The 16,041-nt window shown below is 35.6% G+C and overlaps 1 protein-coding gene across 1 annotated transcript; it reads right to left on the reverse strand.

Annotated features, from left to right (window-relative positions):
* Positions 1-4,687: 4,687 nt before the first annotated feature.
* On the reverse strand, positions 4,688-15,511 carry LOC110026253 (DNA replication complex GINS protein PSF2). The gene is made up of 8 exons (XM_020727125.1): positions 15,065-15,511; positions 14,857-14,931; positions 14,631-14,745; positions 13,577-13,676; positions 13,210-13,240; positions 13,033-13,125; positions 7,285-7,434; positions 4,688-4,790 (listed from the first exon to the last, which is right to left on the reverse strand). The coding sequence occupies exons 1-8, from the start codon at positions 15,110-15,112 to the stop codon at positions 4,770-4,772; spliced, it is 633 nt and encodes a 210-aa protein (XP_020582784.1). The 5' UTR covers positions 15,113-15,511; the 3' UTR covers positions 4,688-4,769.
* Positions 15,512-16,041: the final 530 nt, after the last annotated feature.

The following is a 16,041-nucleotide window of genomic DNA, read 5'->3' on the forward strand; positions in this document are numbered from 1 at the left end:
AGGTGCCATGTAATATCACTATTTTAAATTAAAATAGTGATATACACATTTTCATGAAAAGATAAGGTGGCATATATGGAAAAATGGAAGTTTAGGTGTTAGGTATGTAAATACATAAGAATTTAGTGGTACGTATGTAAACCTTTATTACAGGACCATCTTACTACGGATTGCATTCAGACCATCATAATAATGACATTAGTATTTTGGAACAATGGTTTGGACTGCGAAGGAAGGGTTGCTATGGCCTAGCACACGGCCCTCAATATATCTAGGATGAAGGTGGTGTCGATGTCGAACAGAGGAAGAGTTCATGCCAAAGTACAAGCGGACATTGCGGAAGGGGAAGGAGTAGTGTCAACTGGATTTGGTAACGAGTGGAGAAGGTAAGCATATTGTTCTATCATAGGAGATCGTGCAAAACCAGGATCAGAAAGGGCGAAGTCGGCTCGGAGAATTGCACAAAGAAAGGAAAAGAGAATTGTGCGATCTGCAGGATCAGGACGGCAAAAGCAGTGTGGTTGGAGTTAATCGCATGTAAGGATGTGGATTCAATTCTTGTGGAGGCTTGTTTCGAGCTTTACATACTACCTCCAATAAAAGAATTTGGTCCTCAAATTCATATATTAGTTCTAGAACAATTGCAAGTACTTTGTGATCATCTTTTATTTTACCTATCAAGTTGTTTCTCGCTCAAATTGGTTCCTCCAAAGGACTCTAACAAAAAGGAATAAATCAACAGCAAGGCTACTGAACTTTACACTCCAAAATATGCTCTAGTACCTCTTAATAACTCAACTCTTCTCAAATCACGAATGACTTGAACTATATTTGTTGAAATCCACCGTATGAGTGAGATAATCAATAACACACGGGAGATCCTCTTATGAGCTTTATCCACTGATGTTAGACAAGAGAGCAAACACCACTAATGTCTTTTAAACATTGCCTGCCTCTTACGACAATATATAATTGGCCAGTTTATACACAATAGCTAATAAAAATACTATAAATGTAGCAAGCATATGCATGTTGTTGAGGATAACATCACAATCGTGAACACATTAAGGATCTTTTTGGGGCAGCTTGTTTGTTTCAGGATAAGCAGCTTATCCTGCAACGCAGCCCGCAGGTCGACCCACAGTCTGCGTTTAGTGGAAAAAATCAAAATGCGGCAAGCAGCTTTTTTAAAAACGTGCAAACCAAACAGTTTGGGGCAGCTTGTTTGTTTCAGTATAAGCAGTTTATCCTGCAACGCAGCCCACAGGTCGACCCACAGTCTGCGTTTAGTGTAAAAAACCAAAATGAGGCAAGCAGCTTTTTTAAAAACGTGCAAACCAAACAGTTAAGTGAAGTTTTCAAAAAAGCCACCACACTTATCAACTGCCCCAAACGGGCCCTAAGTAACAGTCATGGATGAGTCAAATGGCATAGTAATTGACAAATGTGACTGTAATGAAGAAGTTGAGCCACTAGATGCAAATATGTTTGAAATGAATGAATGTGATGCCCTAGAGTCAATTAGTATCATTATCAATTACTTCAAAATATAGATGATACATGTCACCACATCAGCAGCTTCCCAGGCTTCTTGTTGTGCATGGCAAAACCTCAGGGTGAGATTGCTTGCCAGAGTTGCTCCTAAGCTTGAGGTCGTTGTGGTTGCTCCTAGGTCATTTGTTGTTATGTATATGTCATTGGAAGTTATTGTTACTATTGGAACTGAAATGTAGATAAGCCTTACTAATACGATTGAGATGCAAGATATTGTTTCGTTTGTTGCTAATAATACTATTTTGCTTGTCATTTCCCATAATACTTCTTATATCGGTCTGTATTAGGTTTTTGCCACCTATTTTTATATTGATACTTGAAATAATTCTCATGAGCAGCAATCAAATGTGACCGATCTTGAGTTTGAGCAGACAATAATTGACCTTATGATCAGCACTATAACAATTAAAGCATTTCCTGATAATCAGGTTGAAAATTTTGAAATATCATTACCATCAATGAATGCGAGGATTGCCCTTTAATTTATGTGCCTGCCGATTTTGATGTTGTTTCTTCTGGAAACTCGAATTTGTCATTATACATTATTCCGTTTTTTAGTACATTTTTCACTTACAGGCATTGATCTTTATCTTCGCACGAATAGCTTAGTCCATCAGTTCCCTGTAAGTGATACATTTGACAACAAACAAGTTCCTCCAAATTTCTTGCAAACTGAAAATAAATAATAAATTCTTTGATCCTCATGCTAACTAACTGAGAAAATGAATCTAACAATCCTGAAGATATGGGTCTCGAACTTGAGAGTAATTATTGTTCCTTATTGTAGCTTCCTCAAACCGTTCACCAGCTTGACACAATCAATTATAGAGAAATACTAATAATCTCTCAAAATTTGCCCAGAAGATTATTACATCTGATCCATAGATATTGTCGTGGCGATAGCACATTCACACAGCTAAAATTTAACCATGTCCACCTTACGCCCTTTGGGGTACCTTATGCCTCTAAATCTTTTCTCAATGTCATAGAGTCATGCATATGACTCGATTTGGCCTACTATGTCATTGAAAGTAGAAGGGAATGTCTTTAAGAATTGATTCCTCGCTCGATCTATCACTCCTAAATTATAGTCATGACATGAGTCCAGTCCCACAGGTTGCAGCTGGTGCACTTATAGTTTACTTACCGTTTCTTGTTGCACGGGTTGAACTAGTTATTTGATCGCTTGGATTGTTTGTGTAATCTACATTGTGGTGTTCTTGTAATGCCTAGGTGATGCTCTATGTCACTATTTTTCAGGAGACTCGTCATATTGCTAATTGGTATTCCAATAGCTAGAGCAAGATCAACGTGATGGCGACTAGGGGAGTGAGGACTTATGGGGAGTGGTATAGTCTCTATAGTGACTCATGGGCCTTTGGTCATATGAACGATGACGACACTTCTTCTCTTTAGAGTCATAAACAAAATACAGTACGGGATGTTTGGCTTGTTACAAAAACAGTGCATTTCATTTCTTTTGTAGAAGTTTCATAAATATGAGTGTTTAATTGGATGAATTCCAAATGTAAAAGTAAAATTATAATGCATATGTAATTCATTCTCTAGTTCATTTTTAATGCATTCGGAATTCATTGAATTTGGGTGAATTCCAAATACCATATTTTGTGTAAAGTATTCCACGCCACCGCCATCGACTCCCGCAAGCCGCCGCCAATCGATCAGTGAATATAAAGATTATTATTATTATTATTATTATAGTTTATTATTTACAAATTAATATAGAGATAAAAATTTAATTAAAATTAATTGTTACTTAATATTTTAATTAATTCCTCGAACCAAAATCAAGGGGAAGGACAAGTCAAAATTAAATCACAATAATTAATTTGGGGAGATTGGATGGGAGAGGAGCTCTTATTGCTCCAATCAACCTTGATGATGATGAAGAAAATTAGGAGGGTAATCGGCAACCGTTGATCGAACACAAAAGACAAAGCAAACGACGGCTTAGATTTTGAAAGGATGGGAACTTTGATTGGAGGTGCCATTGTTGTGGGTTGAAGGAGAAAGGAGGCGAGTAAAGGATGTTCAACAACTGCAAGGAAAGGGCCGATATGTACGAGAAGAGGTCGGCGCCAAGCACGGTAAAGGCGGTGCGATAGGTCGGTCCCAAGCACGAGAAGAGGTCGGCGCAGAGCATGGGAAGAGTTTGTGCCAGTGTTCAAGGGAGGATTGCAGAAGGAGGCGTTGTGTTTGCTGGATTTGGTAGCAAAGTAGAGAAGATGTGAGGTCTGGTTCTATTCACAAGAGATCACGCTGTTCGCTCAATCAAGAAGGGTGAAGGCAATGGGGGCGATTGCAAGAAGAAAAGGAAAATAGAATCACGTGATCTGGGCAATCAGGGTGGCCCATGCAGTGTGGCTGGTGTCGGGTTGCAGGTAAAGACTTGGGTGATTTGCATAGAGGCTTGGTTTGGGCGTTACTTTTTTGTTCTCATCTTGGGATAGATTATTTGGTATTTAGAGTGCAATGCCCGTTTTTTTTAAACGATAATCTTCATAATGAGTATGACACCCTATTACACAGACGTGTACCCCACCGTAAGTTTTGTCCAGTCATTGCATCCTTCTCATTGTTCGCAATTGTGTTGGTATTGTTACTCCCAATTTGATAAACAGTGTGATTATGGATCTATAAATTTTTGGAAACCTTAGAATCAGGACTTTCAACTCATCCTTCTGCTTTCATTCAAATTTGAAAAAGATAGCTCAACATTGAAACAATTAATTACAATGTTGGTTTCAAATCCTAAAAATTAACTTTGACATGAAAAAATTATCATTCGGGTACTATCTGAACTTGCCCACATCTAATAGTTTGATTCAAATTTAAGCCCATTCAACAACATGAAACAAAGCCAAATATCATCTCAAGTTTACTCTCATCAATTTTCAAACACAAACTAAAATAGAAATATTTTATTAATTTTTTTACTAGGATGGGTTGGTATAGTAAAATAACATAAAATTTATCTGGTTTATGTTCTTGCCATTATTGAAGAAGGGATGGTAAAACACCATTTAATGAGAAAAAAGTGATTGCATCAAAAGCAATTTGCCTAAAAACAAATTTTGTATTCTAACAGATTAGCATTAAGAAGAGTAATTACCTCATGGACAGCTATCTAACATCAGGTAAACGCCATAGGCATGAAAGACATTTGATGATAAATTCAGAGTTTGTCAAGGCAGCTAGCGGGGTCTCAAATCTCTCTGAAAACATTAAGAAAAATAATAATTAAGAAACCGAATAAATTGACTAATCCAGTTAGCAGATTAATTGAGAAATTAATGACTTTTTATGAAGGACTTAACAGTTTTAAATAAACATGAAACTAATATTCAAAACATGTAAAACATCAAGTAATTTCCGTTATCTCAAGATAAGTAATTTCTCTTATCAAAAACATGGCCAAACACCTTATTTTTGCAATTTGATAAATCAAGCAATATCAGAAAAAAATCTACGTGTAGAATATCAAATTGTCAACTTGTAAAAGGAACAATTGAATCAACTGGCATAACAATATGACAAGGACGCAATTTTAGAATTCATCTCTATTACTGCCATTTTTATGTAGATGTATTTATCAACCATACAAAATTGATACAATGAATAAAGATTCTGCGCGATAATGTGAATCAAACACATCCAAAATAAGTAGCACTCACTAGCATGTCAGATATATTGAATCTATCATAAAATGAATGGGATATAGATATCAAGAAGACTTTAAAAATAAAAGAAATTTACATATGTAGCACACAGTTTGTATGTATTTAGGTATCTCACACCTAAACTTTAATATTTGCGCAAATAGCACTTTGGTGCCTTAAACCTATGCATGAAAAAGTGTATTTGACTTTTAGAAACGAGAAATAGTGCTATTTTTTATGTGATATTAAAGATTTAAGTGTTATGTGTGTGAATATGAACAGATAACAGAAATAATGCTATTTTTTATGTGATATTAAAGATTTAAGTGCTATGTGTGTGAATATGAACAGATAAGTGTGAGCTATGTAAAAAAAAAGGAATTTTGAATATGAGCAGATAAGTGTGAGCTATGTAAAAAAAAAGGAATTTTGTGTTATGCACGTAAATGCCCCTAAAAAAAATTATATAAGACCACAACATTTAGGTCAGGTATGATGTATGCATCCAGGTAATGGGCAATAAACAAATTATTATGAGCTAGGTTGAGCATCAATAAATGAGAACAGATATGCGAAAAGGTTAGAAGAAAAATTAAGACATGGTTATTTTAGAGCGAATTGGATTGATATCTATTGAATATAAGGTAGCTGAAAACAAACAACCTGTTCGAGTATGTGCAACAAAGTGGGTGTAATGCACCCCATAGATGAGATACATCACTAACGCATTGTGTAGGCAAACGCCTTAAAAATAACCTCATTATAATAAAAAAACTATATCTAAATTTTCTGCAGTTTGATTATGATCCATTGGTATAAGATGTATGGTTATAAATCTAAAATAGAAAAAAGAGCATGGATGACAAAGAAGATAAAATAAATTATAGTGAAGAATAAAACTAACAATACATTATGGAAACTAACCTGAGTTATTACCGACTTGTATAAACTTAAAGCATAATATTTGAATCTTGTATGAATTTTTGAAGATAATCTATTTAAAATGGTACAAAACTTGAAAATATATTCTCTACTAAATTTTAATTTTTATTGTGACAAATATCATATTATAATCTCCAAAAATATTTCTCATGATAAAAATATGTGAAATGTCACAGCACGTTGCATCATGCAGATGAGCACCTAGGCTAGCACCAAGCTTTCAAGGCAATAGAATTATGAAGAAAAAAAGACATATCTAACATAACATAAATAGAAGTAATTCAAAATCATATTATACTAATAAGCCAAATACATCTAGATGTGCTCAATGAAGAATCAAAAAGCCAACCCCAAATAGTTGAGATAGCATCAATAATGATGAAAAATAAGTAAAATGTTATGTACCATAGTGCAAAAAATTGTAATTTTATCGTGCGTGCGAGTCATTCTACTTTAATTCCACAATAAACAAATAATGAACTAACATGCAAGCAAAAACCTATAACAACATTCCTGCAGAAAGTATTACAGTCATGAGCCCTTTAAGGATAATCTATCATCAACAAACAAGCATACATAGAAGCTTACTTTTAAAGGGTGACATACACCCCTTAAAACAAGGGTAAAGTCGTAATGTAAAAATTAAACAGTTGACGGGCATTTACATATAAATCTATCATCAACAAACAAGCATACATAGAAGCTTTAATTATGTTTTCAAAACGGTTGACGGGCATTTACATACATACCCCACAATTCTCATGTATTCATGTATCTAAAACCTAAACTTTAAATTTTATATTTATAACACTCAAATTCTTCGGTCTCATATCAAAAAGTACTACTATTATTAACTTTTAAAGGGTGACATACACCTCTTAAAACAAGGGTAAAGTCGTAATGTAAAAATTAAAATTTAGGTGTTAGATATGCAAATAAATAGGAATTGTTTGGTATGTATGTAAATCTTCCAATTATAAAATAGAGTGAAGCATCCAGAAAATATTAAAAATGTCCCTTTACATGCTCAACAAAAAATATGCAATGGAATATGTGGATGGTATTAAATATATAACAAACAAATTAAGGGGCCTCTCAAGAAACTGACCCTTGGACCGCGGTCTTCAACTCGAGTCCTGTTCAATGTTGATTCTGGTTGTTGAATCATTTCTGGGCTATCGTGCTTATAGAAAGCTTGCAGCGCCCTCACCATAAATGGACGAACGATGTTCACTTCCATAGCAGAGAGATTTTTAAGCTGCAAAAACAAATCATGAAAAGCAAAGTCTAAAATGCTGATGCAATTAGTCTTCAAATGTAAAATAAATTTGAAATGTTGTGGAGGAGAAAAAAAAATTCTAAGATGTAGAACAGTTTGCTTGACGATGCAGAGAAGAACTTAAAAGCATAAAATTGCAAGTTCAAATAAAATTTGGGAATCAGAAATGTCTTTCACTTCTCAACCAGTTGTAAACTAAATCCTCATGGCTCGATTTAGGCAAAGTAAAAGTCATGTTCGACCAGATGCCCTTACTGATTAAGCAAAAAACTCGATGATTTCATCTAAGAAATTGCAAGAGAAGGGGCATTTACAAACATAACCCCAAGGCTTATGTATTTACATATATAACACTAAATTTTAAATTTATAATGACCAAATCTTATCACATTAAAAATACCATAAATTTAAAACTTTTAAAAAGTGAAAAACACCTTTTCATGCATAGGTAAGGTGGTGTGTATGTAAAAAATTGAAGTTCAGGTGTTAGATATGTAAATACATAGAAATTGAGTGGTATGTATGTAGATCTTCCTTAAGAATCATATTCTAGCAATCTTAATGGATATGGAGAACGTAGAATTATCATATAACGAATTATTGATGTATTATCCAAACCATATAGCAGACATAAACAAGATTCTTCAAACTAGGAAATGATTCTCAAGTGGTTATTCAAAATATCTCAAACATCTTCTTCCAATGTACATGAACGCACAAATAGCTAGTGAAGCAATATATTTTTGGGGCAATTTGCTGAAAATCCAAAATGTTGGTATTATAGTAAAACAGTTAATTCCATTTCTAATAAACCGCCCAAATCTCAAATAGTACGAAAAAACTAAAGCCTAGATTCTTTAATTTGATGAAATTCTCCTTGATTTGTTTGTAAAAATTGCAAATAAAATTAGTTTACTAGTTCTTTTTTCCCTTGTTTTTCTTGGGTGTAACTTGTAATTTGCCTAGCTGGAGGTGCTACATAGTAATAGTCCCACTTTTTAAACCAGGAAGATAAATATCACCTCAAACAATCAATCTAGGTTTTAAAACTCAATTCAACTTTTTAGTTTTGATCGAATTGTGACAATTTTGATTTAAAAAAAAATTTAGTTTTAAAAAGTTAAGCATTTATTTAAAAACTATGAATGCATTTTGTTAAGCCAACACCTAAGTCTGCCTCGTGCTCCATTGAGTCGGCGCCGAGCCCGGCCAAATAATTGAAGACTTATGTTAGGTGCAAGACTAAAAGAGCAATTTAATTTTTTTTTAGTTATTATTATGGGGTATAATTTTATTGTTGCCTAGAGTCTTAGAAGTTAGGGTTTGGGAGAGAACTTACTTCTCGAATTGTAGGTAGTTATCTTTTATGTATTTTAGATTATATTGTTTTGTTTATTACCTGTGGAATAAAATCTATTCTTTTTGCCCTAATTATTATGAAACTTGTCTCATTCCTATCAAATTGGTATCAAAGCATTCGATATATGAAAATTTATTGCCTTTGTGACCGAACATCGCGATACAGTCATGATTCTAGCTAGCCGAAGAAGGGATCGCGGCGTCACCTTTGTGATTGTACCTCACAACACAATCATGATTCGAGCCAGCTAGTAAGCCAACGACAAGATCACAGTGTGCCTTCTTAATTGAATCTGCGATACAGTCGTGATTCAAGCTAGTTGAGAAGCCAACAAAAAGATTGAGGTACTCCATCCTGATCAATCTTCGCGATATAGCTGTGATTCGAGCTAGTTGGATAGCCAACAGCATGATTAAGGCTCTCCTTCATGATCGACCTTTATGATACAGTCACGGTTCAAGCTACTGGGAAGCCAATGACGAGATCACAGTGTACAGGGTTCCACCTTCGAACCTGGCGATACAGTCGTTATTCGATAGTTGGGAAGCCAATGATGGGATAGCGTACAAGACTTTCACCTTCGTGATCGAAAAGCATCCTGGGAGGAATGACAGCCAAGAAAGTAGATATCTAATAGAAGAAATTAGAGGGATATGAATATGGAATGTATGAGTGTTTCTTGGTCATGGAGGAGCAATTCTTGTCCATGGAGAGGAGATTCATGGCCCTGGAAGAAATGATGAATAAGATTGTGGAGTTTCATACAAACACACTGGTCGGCCGCCACGGGATCGAGCTACAACATCTAGAACGAACCCAAGCGACAGCAATCAGAATGATTTGCATGGCATCAAGGCAGTGCCCCTGTCATAGGCAGAGCTAGAGTCGTGAATAAAGTAAAGGAATCTGGGGCGAACTCAAGCAACAGCGCTATGAAGGAATAATGTGACATAAGGATGGTTGGAACGAACAGAACTCGATGAAATATAGCGAAGGGGCCGAGAATGGATTCGCGTGGCAGCATCTAGAAAGAATGTGCTACAAGTGAGTGTTTGGAACGAGCTAAAACGGATGGAACGGGACGACATGTGATTCGGGGTTGAAGAGAATCAATGTGAAGGATTTTGACCTGGAACAGGGAATCGTGGTGGGTGAGACCCTGGCAGAGACCAACATCCAACTGCTTCAGGCAACCTTCCGGGCAAAAGACAATTCAAGAGCCTATGAGTACGAGGCAAGCTGACTATAAAGTGAGTCAAACTTATGAAAGTAGGAAAATCAATATAGATCGACCTAGGGAACACAACCCCTGCTTCATGAGTGAAACGAACTTTGGTCGAATAAATTGTGAAGGAGACTCACGCATAAGGAAGTTGAAGATGTCGATCTTTAAAGGAGAGCATGCATATGGTTGGGTTTATCACGTGAAAGATTACTATGATGTTAATGGGCTGACAGAGGAAGAAAGTTGATGGCGGGGCCCTGTATTTCGAAGGGAAGGCTTTAGTGTAGTTAATGGAGATAACAACGTCGGTCAATCAAAATATTGGAAGAATTCAAATAACAATTGGAGTGTTTCATAACCACGCGAGAAAAAGATTTACATGAGCAATTTTTTGCATTAGTTCAAAAATGGTCAGTCATGAATTATAAGGGAAAATTTGAGATGTTATCAGGCAGATTCAGAGGGATATCAAAAGTATTGTTGAAAGGAAACTTCATGAAGGGGTTGAAGTCAGATATTCAAGCAGCAATTCGTCTGTTGAGATCACAAGAATTGGGGTACACTATGAAATTAGTGAAACTAATTGATAATAACAATGCAATGGAACATGTGAATAGGAGCAGCACAAGTGGAGAGCCCTACCAAAATGTTATAACCACAGTGATGCCAAAAACACAACAGTGAGATTCCAGAGGGGATTGATGATAACAATGCAATGGAACATGTGATAGGAGCAGCACAAGTGAAGAGCCCTACCAAAATGTTATAACCACGGTGATGCCAAAAACACAACAGTGAGATTCCAGAGGGAGGCTCCACTAGATAGGAATAATGGGTCACGATCGGAGGCAACATTCAAACACCTTATAGAGACCAAAAATTAGAAGATGCAAGTTAATAGTTATATTCTTGATATGACAAGAAGTTTGACCTAGAACACTGTTGCAAGGATCTGACCTTACAGATTCTCACAGTGTAACAAGGAAGAGGCAGGGGATGAAGTAATAGAGGGGTTATGTTGAAGGAGAAGGAACAACGTCACTTGGATGTGACAAAAGTTTCATTGAACTCGGTAGTGGGGTTAACTCCAAACGACACGATCAAACTTTGAGAACAGATCGAAGAGCAAGACATAGTGATGTTGGTATATAGTGGAGCCACTCACAACTTCATCTCTACTAAAGTAATCAAGCAACTAGGCTTGAGATGGTTGACACATAAAGTTTTGGTGATGGGGACGGGATAGATGGAGATGAGCAAAGATGTTTTTAAAGGTGATTTTAACATTTCAAGGTATTCAAGTGATGAAAGATTTTCTTTTCTTAAATATTGATATTGGGTATGAAATGGTTGTAGTTCTTAAGAGAGATTGAGATGAATTGAAAACTTTTGATAATAGAGTTTTAGAAGGGAGATAAAATGGTGGTGTTTTGTTGTGACTATATTTTGTGCAAGACCTTAGTAACACTCAAGTCCATGGTTAGAGCAATATAAGATGCAGGGTTGACATTCTTAATCAAATTACATAGCATGAAAGAGATACATGATACACAGTTGACAGAGATTCTGACATTGATCCAACAACTCTTACAAAAATTTGCAGAAGTTACCACGTGGATTGCCACTTCGGAGGGAACATGAACGCACAATAACCTGAGATTGGAGGTTTCTCATATTAGTGTGTGCCCATACTGCCACCCCAAGGTACAGAAGGATGAGATCAACATAATGATCCAAGAGATGTTGGAGGTTGGGATCATGCAGTCTAATGTAAGCTAGTAAAAAAGAGAATGGAAGTTGGCGTTTCTCTGTGAATTATCGAACATTGAATAAGCAAACAGAACCTGACAAATTTCTTATCCCGATGATCAATGAGCTATTGGACTTGTTATTTGGGGTTGTGGTAATCTCCAATCTTAAAGTCAAGATACCATCAAATTCGAATGCGACCGAATGATGTACAGAATATTGCATTTCAAACTCATGAGTGTCACTACAAATTTATGATTAAATGGAAAATAATGTCAGATTATGATATTACGTGGAAGTCATACGACTTGATCCAGCGGCAGTTTACTCTCTTCCACCTTGAGGACAATACGTCTTTTTGGGATAGAAGCAATCTTAGACCAGTGCCTGGCGCAAGACTAAGAAGGTGGTTTAGTCAATTTTTAGTTATTATTGCGAGGTACAAATAAGACTTAATATGTTTAGGGTTAAATTATGTGTGATCATTGTATGGAGTCTTGAGAGTTAGGTTTTGGGAGAGATCACCTATCTCTAGAATTGTAGGTGTTTATCTTTTATATATTTTGGATTGTATAATTTTGTTTGTTACTGATGAAATAGAATCTATTCTTTCTGCCCTAATCGGTATGAAAACTTGTCTCGTTCCTATCACATCAAGTTTTCCTAGTTTTAGCCACAATTTCAGCCATAAGTTTGACACTTTTCCAGCCTAAACATAAGATGAAACTTCTCGGTCCTCGAAATTTTTAGTTAAACTAGTCGTAACCTTTTTTTTTTTTATTTGGCAAATTTATGGTTGATGCATCTAAGGACAAATTGAAGACAGGCACTTAAAACCTTGCGAAAAACAAATATAGTTTACCTGAGTTCATGATGATGGCAAAACAGAATCTGCATACCCATGCATCTTGCACTATTCAATTGTGAAAACAACCCGAGAAAAGGATAAACTTAATGGGCATATACATACATAAAACCCAATTCTAATGTATTTAAATATCTAGCCCCAAATTTTTATTTTTTCACATTAATACCATCTATATGTTTCATAATACATCACAACTACCACCATTTTAACTTTTAAAAAGTGATACATACCTTTTCATGTATAACTAAGGTGGTGTATATGTAAAAATTGAAGTTTAAGTGTTAGATGTGTAAATACATAGAAATTGGGTGGTATGCATGTGAATCTTCCTAAACTTAATCAAAGCTGAATCCACTCCAGCACGTGCAGGCCTACCTTCACCGCATGTGTTCGACCAGAGATCTTCTCCAAACCTATCTCAACTTTATGAAATCGCACATCCCTAATGTCCTCGATCAAAGATCTAACCTGTAAAAATACATCTCGCGTGAAGAAAGGAGGTTCAAAGACTATTGCTTAAGGAAATATCAACCATGGCATGTCCCAACTCACCATATATATATCTGGTATGTCATCATGAGCTCTACAACCAATACCAACCAAGCTTAATGCTTTCAAGTAAATAAAAGGCATAAAGATATAAATAGAAATAAGGGGCGTTTATATACATACATCATATTTATATGTATTTACATATCTAACAGCTAAACTTTACTTTAACATTTGTACCACTCAAACCTTCCATATCACATCAAAAATACCACTATTTTAACTTTTTTAAAAGTGAAATGCAGCTTTTCATGAATAGGTAAGGTGGCATGTATGTAAGAATTGAAGGTCAGGTGTTAGACATGTAAATACATAAGAATTGAGCGGTATGCATACAAACCTTCCTAGAAATAAATGGCACAATACATACTTTTCAAGCAAAATCTTTGATATTTCAACATAATGAAAAGGCAACTGTTGAAATTCTCGTGGGGACTCTCTTTCTCCTTCCAACACATGTGTCAACCTCTCTGGTGAAAATAGTAATCAATTAGCATCCTCAGAATAGCCCAACGATAGGTACGTTCTGCTCATAAAAATGTTCTTAAGAAGGTGGCATGATAGAAAATAAAATCATCAATAAAAATACCCTAAGGGCGATCACACTCCATGCATGCTATCAAGCACTATAACAACTTGGGGGCTATATGGTAGTGGATTTAAGTGAGATTTAACTTAAATCCGTCAAACAGAAAAAGACAAAATTTAAATCCTAGATGTAGTAACTCTAATTTCTTCTCAATTCCTCTCAGTTTTGTCATCAATCCCGGTAAATCTGTATTTACAAGATTGACTAAAGCTGTTGCCAAACAGCCCCTTAATGTCTCAAAAGGAAAAACATAAAAGCAATGCATGATGACAACACAAACATAAATAACAAACAATATGAATAATTCAGTAGGGGGGGTGTGATGTATTCTTTCATGAACAAATGGAAATTTTGGACTACCAAATGTAAATTGCCAAAATTTTGATATTTACATTTGGTAGTCCAAACTGAATTATTCATAGTAAACTTTCATGAACATCCCATTATCAAAAAAATATGCTCACTACTGATATAAAATGGGAAATTTACATATGTCCATGCAATTCATATGGATTTACATATCTAGCACCTAAAGTTTGATATTTACATTCATTGCACCTTGGTGTTATAAACCTATGAATAAAAAGATGTATTTGATTTTTAAAAAGTTAATAAAAGTGGTATTTTTATGTGATATTGAAGATTTGAGCGCCTATTAATGTAAATATTAAAATTTAGGTGTTCATGCACATGTTGAATTTTCATGAACTGTTCAGCAATAAGAAAATGGAAACATTAACAGAAATTTTTCTAGAAAATAACAATCCTACGGTAAGAGATCTGGATACTTCAATTCATTATAGCTAAACAATATGATCAAGGGAGAAGTTCACACCAACAGACATCCATTCCGGCGGCCTAACAGAGCATTTTCCACGCTTCTTAAGAGCAACTGCAAGCCATATTGGAACCTTGGCAGAAATTTGTGGAAAGAAAGGACCGAAATCACCCTATTATGAAACCAGTGATCACTGTCAGATTCATACGAGTCAAAAATGAAGGAAAGCATTCCGAAAATCAATAGAAGATAAAATTGTTCGGCATAACAAATGCCAATTTACACAGATCATGTTCAGAGCATCCATCCTTATATTCGGGATTATCTCAACAAGTTCGTCCTCAGCCAAAAACTCAACCTGGAAATATAAATATCAGACCACCCTATTAAGATTTGTTTCGCTGCCTTCAAACCCACGGAAACCAACAAAGTAAAATCCAAAACCATTAAATGCATGATCAAACTGAAAACAGAGATTGGATATTACAAACCTCTGGGGCAGAAAAGATTGAAAGATGAGGATCGGATTGTCCCGCCATTACCTTCTATCAAAAAAAAAATAAAAAACTAGGGGCAGTTTCACAGCAGAGTTTAGGCAGGATCTAGGCTAAATCCTTCCAAACAGTGCAAAACACCATTATAACTTAAATCCGCAAGTCTCAGGAGCTTCTCTTCTTCCTCACATGCCGCTGGTCCGTCTTTTCCTTCTCAGGTAGCTCTAATGGAAGACGAAGGCTTTGAGCGAAACCAGTGGGGACCGGGGTGAGGGAGAGGATGTCGAAGACGGTTTAGGGCAGGAGCGCCTATTTGGTCCGGCGTCTGGCATGGTGGCTCACATGAAAATCCGGTTAAGAAAAAATTAAAGTCGGCGGGCCGGCTAACCCAAGAGCATTACAAAAATATTTTTGAGAGCAGAACTTCCCTTTTCTAAGTTTGTCTCTTAGATATCAGACCTAGAATTTTCAGAGTTTAGTCATTATTCACAGCAGAGCTGTAAAATCATTTCTTCGTTTGAAGTTGTTAGGGTTTGATATTTTCAAAAAATGATGGGTCGCATACAAACTGAAGAACAGAGGAGTGCTCTAAAGTCATCGAGGTACTTTTCTGCATTGCAAGAAATAGCTTTTTTTTTAACTCAATAAATTTATTGTTGTGTTATCGCAATGTTAACATTGCAGTGTATCTCTTGTGTTATTGTTGAGTTGGCGTTCAATTTTTACTATGTTGTGTTACTATTGTGTTATCCATTTGTAATTGATGTGTTATAGTTGTGATATCTCTGTGTTATAACATTGTGACTGTTGTGTTTTTTTTGTCTTATTGATGTATTACTCAAGTGGTGTTCTTACTGAATAATTCATATGTTATAATAATATTCTTTGGGTGTTACTGATGTATTTCATGTGCATCTCACTGGTGTTATTGTCTCACTGGTGTTATTGTTGTGTTATTGTGTGTTATTTCGTTA

Source organism: Phalaenopsis equestris, unplaced genomic scaffold, assembly GCF_001263595.1.
Source record: "Phalaenopsis equestris unplaced genomic scaffold, ASM126359v1 Scaffold000359, whole genome shotgun sequence".
NCBI lineage: Eukaryota > Viridiplantae > Streptophyta > Magnoliopsida > Asparagales > Orchidaceae > Phalaenopsis > Phalaenopsis equestris.